Source organism: Rhipicephalus microplus, chromosome X (assembly GCF_043290135.1).
Source record: "Rhipicephalus microplus isolate Deutch F79 chromosome X, USDA_Rmic, whole genome shotgun sequence".
NCBI classification, from domain to species: Eukaryota; Metazoa; Arthropoda; class Arachnida; order Ixodida; family Ixodidae; genus Rhipicephalus; species Rhipicephalus microplus.
Genome location: NC_134710.1, coordinates 430,845,744 through 430,855,799, shown reverse-complemented (window position 1 = coordinate 430,855,799; position 10,056 = coordinate 430,845,744). Strand labels below are relative to the sequence as shown.

General features: G+C 42.1%; 1 protein-coding gene across 5 annotated transcripts; it reads right to left on the bottom strand.

Moving 5' to 3' along the window:
* Window positions 1-418: 418 nt before the first annotated feature.
* Window positions 419-9,467, bottom strand: LOC119160919 (uncharacterized). Of its 5 annotated transcripts, none has more exons than XM_075880441.1 (3): window positions 7,803-8,810; window positions 5,005-5,173; window positions 419-568 (listed from the first exon to the last, which is right to left on the bottom strand). In XM_075880441.1, the coding sequence occupies exons 1-3, from the start codon at window positions 8,452-8,454 to the stop codon at window positions 496-498; spliced, it is 894 nt and encodes a 297-aa protein (XP_075736556.1). In that variant the 5' UTR covers window positions 8,455-8,810; the 3' UTR covers window positions 419-495. The 5 variants fall into 5 exon arrangements, with proteins under 5 accessions (XP_075736556.1, XP_075736557.1, XP_075736558.1 ...); XM_075880443.1 differs by lacking the exon at window positions 419-568 and adding an exon at window positions 9,429-9,467 and having other exon boundaries at window positions 3,003-5,173; window positions 7,803-8,092; XM_075880442.1 differs by lacking the exon at window positions 5,005-5,173 and having other exon boundaries at window positions 7,803-8,809.
* Between the last annotated feature and the right edge of the window lie 589 nt (window positions 9,468-10,056).

The window sequence follows — 10,056 nt, the reverse complement described above, 5'->3', positions numbered from 1 at the left end:
TGTTTTTATAAAGTTTTCACAATATATCAGTAAGGTAGAGTTGGAAACTATGCATTCTTGGAAAACGGCCACGAACACGATGGAGACAGGAGATGAGAAAGACTCAGTACTTCGCCTTTGTCTTGTGCCTCCATCGTTTTCACGTTCATTTTCAAAGTATCTATCAAAATGCTGATAACGCTGTTTCACTGCCAGCAACCTTTGGTGTGCAAGAAAGGGAGCTAAATTTTATCTCAGCCTGTAAACCAAGCATTCACAGTTACTTGATGTGAGATAAATAAAAGACCAAAATTAAAAATGACCAGCTGATATTCATAACAGGTGCTCACAGCAGCACTTTTTTTGCTGTGCACTTGAATTCCTGTCTTATGTGATGTTATGGTCTGTGAACAAAAACAATGACACTACTACAACCAAGAAAAATTTTACTAACATTTATTTGTAAAATAACTGCTACAAAATAGAATTTTAATCCCCTTCTTAGTAGTGCATAATTTAGCTGGAAGAAGACAGCATCATCCAACGTCTTGACGACTTTGCAACAGGGTGAGTCCGCAATGTACTGGACCTGTACGAGATGAGGAAAACAGACGAAAAAACAACAGGTAAATCAAAGAGTATAAAAAAATGGCACCTGAAACTTTCAACTTGCCCACCACAACAGTGAAAAGACTCCTGTTGTCATATGTATTTTCTGCCTGTTGGTCCGCGGGCACAAGTGCCAGTCTTGTTTATTGAAGCTGCTTAGCATCACTTCATTGCAAGACTTTTCTCTATCCGCCACCCGAGAACGCGCTCTGTAGCGGTCAGGCTCCGCCTTGAGACTTGTGGCAGTGTGATGTTAATGTGGGCAATATATACACATATTTTCGTTGCTTAATTTGTAACAAACTCATTGTGAGCAAATTTCATAATTGAATTCATAAAATATTTGAATGTAATATAACACCAAAATGCTGAGGCTTTAGAACATTACAAACTCAACCTGCCCACATTAAAATCCCTGTGTCACAGGCATGCAAGAACTGCTTGCATAATCATGAATCAACTAAACAATTTTGATATATTGACAGGTTTTTAAAAATGACTATTTTTGAAAATTTAATATTTATATCTTTCTTCTAAAGGGCAAGTTACTGTTGCTAAAAAGAAAAAAAAGCAAATCATATACATTATCTGATACTTTTTTTTTGCAGTTTACAGCTGCACATTGTAAAAGGCTGCATGCATGAGTGTTTGTTGCGGCTTATTCATGATATTATTTCCGAAATCCTTATTGAGTTGACATTTAGCAATCGGCCTATGAATTTTCTTGTTTTTTTATTTTTCATTCTTGGAATCAGATATGAATATATCTAATTCCAAGATATCTAATTCAGGAAAATTTCCTCAACAAAGGAAAGTTTTTCTACTTTTGGCAAAAAAAAACAGAACAAAGCAAGAACTAGTCCTAGAACTTTTATGGAAGAGACAGGTTTGACGTGATGAGAAGTCAATAAATAAGGAATGCCACAAAAAGGATTGCCTCAACGAAGGAATTCGGTTCATCGGGGTAACATACATTTGGCAATGTTTTTATGTACTCCTAGTTAACGCTCCACCACTTACAACAAGGGAAAAAAATAAGGTGGTGCATGCAGAAAGTTAACTCATCACATAACGTGAAAGTTTGACCCAGGAGAAGAGTAGGAACAAAGACGAGTGCTCACTTCCAACAAGATTTATCTTGAAGAGTAAACACATATATACTCTTGAAATGCAAAAAACAGACAAATCATTCAAAAAGCCCACAACTGCCATGCACGAAAACCTTACATCCTCAGGAAAGACAATTCGTTTTGACAAATCCTTAGAGAGAGAGTGAGAGAAAGTGCTGACGCAGTTCAACTCTAGTCTACAAATCCTTTTCGCCACGACGATTTCTCTTGTAGTTTTTTTTTTCCAATGATAATGGTGTCACACAAAAGTGGTTTCGAGCCACACCTGCGTCAATGCAAGGCCAAGAAACGATTGCGACCATTCTTGAGGTTACCAGCGTGTTCATTGCAGCACGTGTGGCTGCAAACTGCTTTTGCACGACAGCACTATCGCTGGAAGAAAAAAACAACAAATAAAATGGCAAGAGAAATTATCGAGCCAAAGAGGATTTGTAGACTAGAGCTGAACTGCGTCAGCACTCCATCTCGGGCTTTGTCAAAACGAATTGTCTTTCTTGAAAATGTAAGATATTTGTGTATGGCAGTTGTGGGCTTCTTGAATGATTTGCCTGATTTTCACATTTCAGGAGTATATATGTGTTCGCTCTTCAAGATGAATCTTCTTGGAAGTGAGCACTCGTGTTTGTTCCTTCTTTTGTCCTGGGTCAAATTTTTGTGCTGTGTGATCAGTTATGCATTACCAACATGCCTAACTTCATACTTTCGATCCCTAAAGTCAGTTCTTAAAGGGCCACTCACCAGGTCCCGTAACAAATTTTAGTTAGACTGTGGAAGTTGTGTGTCCGACGGAGAGCATTATACCTCAAAAAGTTTTTCAATCGGTTCATTACGAGCTGAGAAAACAGTTTCTTTTTTTTTTAGCAGCAGGAAACAAGGATAAATGGAGGCAAGTTCAAAACCCTTGCCACTCCCTCGTGTAGCCTTCACAAGCCAAATATCTTTCCTACCCTCTCCAGCATCCAACCAAGAGGTCACGTGCACATGACGTGCTCGAACAAGCCCAACCCTCGAGCGCGCGAGCGGTGTTGTTTTGTTAACCAGCGTTATTTTGTGTCTACTGCCTGTTTCTGCGAGGTCGTTTGGAAACGCTGGCTTTAATGCGGTTGAAAAGATGAGCATAATGAGTGCTCAAATGCGCAGGACCATTAATTCTATTCCAGGACAGGCGTCTGCTTGATGCAGTAACCGCGGAGACACGAACGCATGCGAAACGCCTGCACATTAGCTCCGCATCTCGTTGCAATTCACGGTGAAAAAAAATGAAAAAGACAAACACTTCTCCTATTGCGTCTCAATATGTATACCAAGTTTTATTAATCTCTTCAAGCAACAAAGTACATTAACTCTGCATGTCGCGTTACAAAATTTTTGCCATGTCACGTGCCACTGTTGGCAGCGTCAGAGCACAGTCGTCTACAAAGAGGACCAATGTCACTGTACTTCTGTGTATGTAGGGCGATTCATACGTGCACATCATACCCTACTTTTCAGGGCGCGCACCTGCAAAAGAAAGGGGAAGAAGCGTTCGTCTTGAAATTTGACCCATTTCCGCGGCGCATAGAGTTGCAATGTTTGGCAGACGTGACCATAAACTCCCGATGTATGCGTTGCGCTTGTCAGCTCAAAATCGTCAAACCCTGTGAGTGGCCCTTTAAAGAAAAGCAAAAATTAGAGGAGGAGGAGACATGAAGAATGGTTAAAAATTTTGCCATATGTCTACACGAAAATGGAATGCTATTATTAATTAGGAGAACGTATCTTTTCCTTGCCAACCAGCAAACATGATTTAGAACGCACGAATACTTTTTTGTCCAAGTTAGCTGCTAAAAAGCCGAGACAAGCTCCGTGAAATCCTCTTGAACAACCTGCACAAGTAATGTCCAATACTACCCCACAATATAGCGGTTGCCAGCAGACACAATGTAACTTGTAAATCTCATCTTCTCATCTCGCAATCATAACTCATCTTCATTTTTATATCGGCGTTCTCTTACATTTACAGCTATTACTGTGTGCGTTATTTTCACATTTCTTACCCATGCACATTGGAGTTCTTTTATTAGCTGTATATCATTAATTAACGTCATTTCATTCCCGATTCTACTGCCATTTTTATTGTATGTTTCGTTGTTTTCATAGTTATGCACAATTACTGAACATTGTTTTTTTATTGCATGTTTGCGTTGTTTTTGTTACTATCAATAATTACTTAATCACTTTTTTGTTGCCATTTTGTTGTACTTATCAACATGTCATTTTCTAACAGGAGGTCCCCTTTCAGCCTTGTGCTATGGGACCTCCTTCTGTATATACTGCCCCAATGCGTGTATATTTTTTGCGACAAATAAAGACAAGATTCAGAAATACTATCTATTGGCTGTACGCCAGCAGCCATGAAGTTTATGAGGGGAAAGTCTTCGATCATACCATTCTTTATGCATTGCAGCAAATGTTTGCGTAGCATAACTTGGTTAAGGTTCAAAGTTTCTGGTTTTCTGCCTGATGCTATATAATACATGTTAGCAATTGCAAACAAGCCACAGTCAAGTGTGTTGCACTGGTTTTGTGCCTTCATTGTTTGAATGGTTAATGTTGGCGATTGTAATTTTAGAATATGACAGATTTGCCTGACAGCGTAAGGAGGGGTATCTTGATCAATTGAATCATATATGAAGGCTGTGTTTTTGTCGGCACCAACATTTGTTACTGTAAGCCAATGATTGGGGTTCTGAACATGCAAAATTTGAACGAAAGGGCCTTTGATTTGAGTGAATTGCAAACATTGGCCCAGTAAGACATCTTGAAAGCCGACACAAGTAGGATATTTTTTCTGAATTAAATACTGTGCGACATTAATTATGCTATCTGATATGGAGGTACCCTGTACCAGAACATTTAAATCTGCATCTGAAAGAGAATACCGTTTGTAGACATTCAGCATGTCTACCTTACTCGTCGCAAGGCCTACCTTTTTTACTTGATTTGGAAAAAAATTCCGCTTGACAGCTCTCACTTTTTTTGGCCGCCCCCTTCTTGCTTTAACCAAAGGTATCACAAGTTTTGTACTGTTAGAATGCCCAAGGTAACTTGTGGCAGTAGTTTGTGCTAACTGAGCTGGTGGAGCCTTTATGGCTGCTGAAGTTTGGTTACGAGGAAATGTGTTTAATTTCTGAAGAAAGCCTCGCAGGACGAAAGTTTTTCTATTAACTCCTTCTCACCACAATTAGATAATACGTTAGCCATGGTTTTTGATATTTTGCAAAGACTTCTATAAGCATAAGTATACTTCTCTTGTGCAATGTCAAGCTTCACACAGGGTGGTGACTGAATGCTGCTTGTTACCACTGGTGTGGCAGTAGTGGTTGTGCAGCTGTCACTCAGGAAATGATCCTTGCACCACCTGTCCGGTATGCAAGCCTTGTCGAAAAGATCTTGCTTGGTAAAGTCACGCACTGCTAAAATATGTGCGCAAGGCAGAGTGTACTGGTTATAAAAAGCACATGTGCAAGAAGTCAAGCACAATGAAACACTGTACTGTGATCTTGGTGAAGCTACAACATAAGAATTAGGAGTGGAAGTGACTTGATAACTTACATTTTTAAACTTCTCATACTGCTCTCGTACTTTACTTGTAGCCTCAGAAGTGCAATTACGGGACAATTCTAGCTGAAATGAGTCATTGAAATCATTTATGTTTAGGTTCAGCTTCATTTCTTTAAGCTTAGAGAACTGTAGAGATAAAGAATCATTATCAATGTAACCTACCAATACTTCTATTGCTTGAACCAAATGCATGCTTGAAGAGAGATAATTTTTAATCTTTTGATTGGTGCACTCAATGCGATTATTAGTATTTTTACCAAATGTAGGAAGGGCTTGCCGATATGCATGTACCCACATTTCCTTACACAAGTGCCAGTTATGCATATTGTAAGAAATGAAATCTGTGCAAGTCATAGCTTGGAGGTCAGCAAGCTTATCGAAGTAGTCTTGCTCAGTGGGGGAATAAACTAAGCTTTTTAAGAGAGGAAGCAACTGATCACGTTGCTGTTTAGCCTTTTCATTAACCTTTTGCTGGAAACAATGCAACACATGCTACGTACACAAAAGTATGTTAGAATTAGGAAGAATACTGGTTAAAACGTGCAGTTTATTGAGATCTTTATGAATCATCACTACTTTGCACGCAGACACAACAAATGGGTTGAAATCTACAAACTTTGTGAACAAGGGCTCAACAATTTCAGTCATCTCGTTTCGTAAGAAGGCATAACACACAGGTCTCCCACGACGACGACCATCTTGAACTAATATAGAGTAAAGAATATCACCTTTAATATTCACTTTATACGACCCATCAATAAATAGAATCTCTGGATACTTTTTGAAAATCTCATGCATGTGTGTTGTTTGAAGAAGTATGAATTGCAGGTTATTATTTTGATTCATTTCATAGTGAATAACCCAGTTTGTATTATTTTTTAGCAAGGTCTCTATCTTCTCTAAAACCATTTCACCATGAGCCTGCTCATTGCGGATAGGAATAGAAAATCGTTGCTTGTAATTATTAATGTCCTTTGTAGTTAACTTCTTACCAGTTTTCTGCTCGACCAAGTTTTTAAAATCCTTTGCGCCAATATTACATTAGGCTAAGTAAAAAAATTCTTCTTTTTCTCCATAATTCAGGAGCCTCTTCTGAGAATACAAATCATAATATTCTGTGGGATGGTTATGCTTAGCTTGTAGTTTAGTTATCTTGTAGTGTAGAGTAGGCGATTTACATAGGCTTACCAATACTGTCATTTCACAGCCAGTACCATTGTAAGCTTGCTTTGGTCGCTTTCCTACTCCCCTGTGCTTTATTGTGCGACCGTGAATGCAGCTATATTTAATCCTAATATACTCGTAATCCTTATCTTCTGATGTGAATGGACTTTTATTACTCTTATTTATCATGACTACATGCCTGCCGTCCCTGCACCACTCATCAAAGCTTTTCTTAAAAGAAGGAAAGTTATCAAATGTTGCATTTAAATAAACTTTGTTACCCCCCCCCCTCATGTAGTGTATTTACTGGGTTATTGAGGACAGTTGGGTTGGCACCAGTGCTTACACAAATAGCCTGGGCACCAGGGCTGGCAGGCCTGCTTCTGGATGTCAAAGCAGCCTCACAATACTTGTACTGCACAGCTGCAGTGCACCCAGCTTCCATAGGGTCACCAGCCTCTGTGCCAGGATCGCACTCAATTCGCATCCAATCCCGAGTCAGTGCTGGTAGATGGCTTTTGCAGACAGAAACCTCGCACACAGCGTCATTCCTGACAGATTCACAGTGAGTCGCGGAACTAACTGAGCAGTCTTTCAACTGCTTGCTAGGAACACACTGCACCTTTTTAAAACTATCACGAATGACGTTGTGCGAGACACTGGCTCGTCCTTCAGGCTTTCTACCACAGACAGCGGAAGAAGCAGACTGAATCTGTTTCTGGCTCACAACTGCTGACATAGGTGAAGTGGACCTGATAGAATTGGCAGCTGTCACAGCAAGAACTTTGCCTTCACTGTCTGCACACACTTTAGAGCTCTGTTCTTGCTTGTGCAGTGCCTCAGGCCTCTGCGGGCTCTTCTTTGACTGCACCAGTTTCCACTCACTGTCGCCACACTGGCCGACAGCCTGTGGCACAGCTGCTTTTCCAGCAATAGCCTCCTCTTCCCCCACAGAAGAGCGCACAACAAGAGCATTCTCATGCTCCTGTGAGGCTCTCCTTATTTTCCTGTCACAAGTGGTGCTTGCACCTCGACTAGAAATCATTGGCTGAACAGGCCTCTCCTCAGTGTTTCCCTTACATGGAACACTTGTGCCATAAAAAATGGGGGAAGGCAGGCTGTCCCAGGTCCACCAAGCCTTGCTTCCCTTGCAGCGAATGCGGACACCGCCAACGAGCATAAAGCCAATACTATGAATGGTACTGGCCAGTTTGTCAGTGTCGTGTCTCTGCATGAGAGCACTGCTGGTTTTCCAGACAGGAGCTGGTGCAGCGGAAGGTCCACCTACTGCTGAAGAATGTTGAACTGCATGCATACCAAGTGCAGGAAAATCGGCTTCCAAGTTGATGGCAAAGTGCTCCTGCCGAGCCCACCCACTCCATGCAGATGCCTTGGACTCCTTGTAGGACTGCTGGATGCGTCTCCTCTCTAGATGAGTGGACAAGACACAGGCCTCCCGGTACAGGAAGTCTGCCAGCACCTTGTTGCCAAGCCGGCTGGGGTGGACACCATCCCTGCTCAGGAATCCAGGCCAGCTGTCCACAAGACTATCCAGGAAAGTGAAGCCCCTCTCCAGGCAAAGCTGTGCGGGTGCGGCATTCACATTCCTGTAGTGGCCATTCAAATGACAAACATCAGACAACTGTTCTTCCCCTTGGCGGCACCGATTCTGCCCCCGAGGAAGAATGGCAGAAAAAGCTACATGCAACGTGGGATTGCTTTCGATGATTCCCTGAGCGAGCTGGCGATATTTGTCCATGAACATGTTGACACTGTCAACAGTGTTGTTCGTGCCAACGTGTACAATGACAACATCAAAACTGGCCAGCTTGTCAGCAATCATTGAGAGCAAGTGCTCAATTCTTATTCCTCTGTGTGCGGCAACGCTAACAGACAAGCCACGGTGCGATGAGAAATACTGGTCCACGTATTTCACCATCGAATCGCCAGCGACTAACACATGCGTCATGTTGCCCACACTTTCAATTCAGAATTAGACCATAAAAAAAAAGAAACAAGAAAGTGAATATTTAATCTAAAACACGGCTGTCAATTACGCAAATGCACTACGCCACAGATACGAAGCACGTTAACACGGATGACCAAAGAAAGGACCACGTACAAATACTGCTAAATCAGCCTATACGCGAAAAATCACAAAAATACATATTGGGATGGATATAAACAACGTTAGTAAATATAAAATAGCAGTGAAAATGAGCGGTTGAGCTTAGATGAAGATGATGTTCGAGGCTTGCGAATATGTAGCAGAACAAGGCCTGTCGACAGCTCGCAGAAGCAGCAACCAGCCATACTCCAGCAGCAGCAGCAGCGGCAGCGGCAGCAGCGGCGGCGGCGGCGGCAGCGGCGGCAGCGGCAGCGGCAGCAGCAGCGGCAGCAGCAGCAGCAGCAGCAGCAAGTGAGCGTCTGCTGAGCAGCTGAGTCACGTTCCGATTCAGTAAATTCAAACAACGCGCTAAATCAGAAACGACGTATTTTGTGACAATTTTTCTGACGTCAATTCTGTGCGGCGCAGGAGTCATTTCTGTGTAGGTATGGCTACAGTGCTGCGACACGCGGCGCAGCAACCACTGCTGCGGAACAAAATATGAGGAACCACGGAGGAAGGAAGGAGGAAGGAAAGAATTCCTTCCTCCGTGTGCGGAACAAATGGGAAGCAGTAATTTACGCGTTAGACAAGTAATGATAATGTCATGTTTTCTAGTTCAATATTTACAACTAAAGGAACGGTCAGCAATCGCTTGGTTATTTATAACAACCGAAATATACCGGCTTTTGTCTTTGATATTATATTTCTTGCTGGGCACTCGGTGCAGCGCACGACCTACTGTATTTTACTGACCTGCCCTGCGAGCGAAGCGCTAGCACGCCTCTTCTGGTATTGGCGCCTGCCGCTATGCGCCATGTGGAACTGCAACTTACCTCATCCGCATCGGTTCCTGACGGCCAAAACATGGGTCGCCGCGCTTTTTTTGTCGTTTGCTCGCGCGACACTGGGAAAAAATTATGAGCAGCAATGTTTACGCGTGCATACACTCTGGACGATTAAAATGCATAAAAGCTTCATTTTGAATAAACTTAAAAGCATAATGACGATCTTTTGCAACCGTCTGATCGTGCCGAGCTGCGACAGAAGCGTGCAGGTCGGTGCAGTTTGTACACCAGCGAAGCGACGTTTCTTGGTGCAAGTTAACCATCACGACGGTGGTGTGCTGCGTGCCTTTCTGTGAATCAAGACAAGGGAAGACTCATGATATGGTTTTTCATGAGTTTCCAGTCACCGAGGTCCGTGAAAAATGGATCAAGGTGATTTCTGTGTTATAAAAGACTATGTGTTTCTGAAAGAGTGATTTGCTGGACTGATTGGTGGTGCATGACAGACTGAAACGCATATTAGCGCAAAAAATAATAATAAACCTACAAACTCAAGAAAGTAAACGACCAGAAAGATGACAAGAGTGCACATATGGAAACCATGTCACTACATGTGGTTATGCAACTAGGTTTTAAAACACACCCATTGTGCGAAGAATTAGTGTTGAATAAGTTA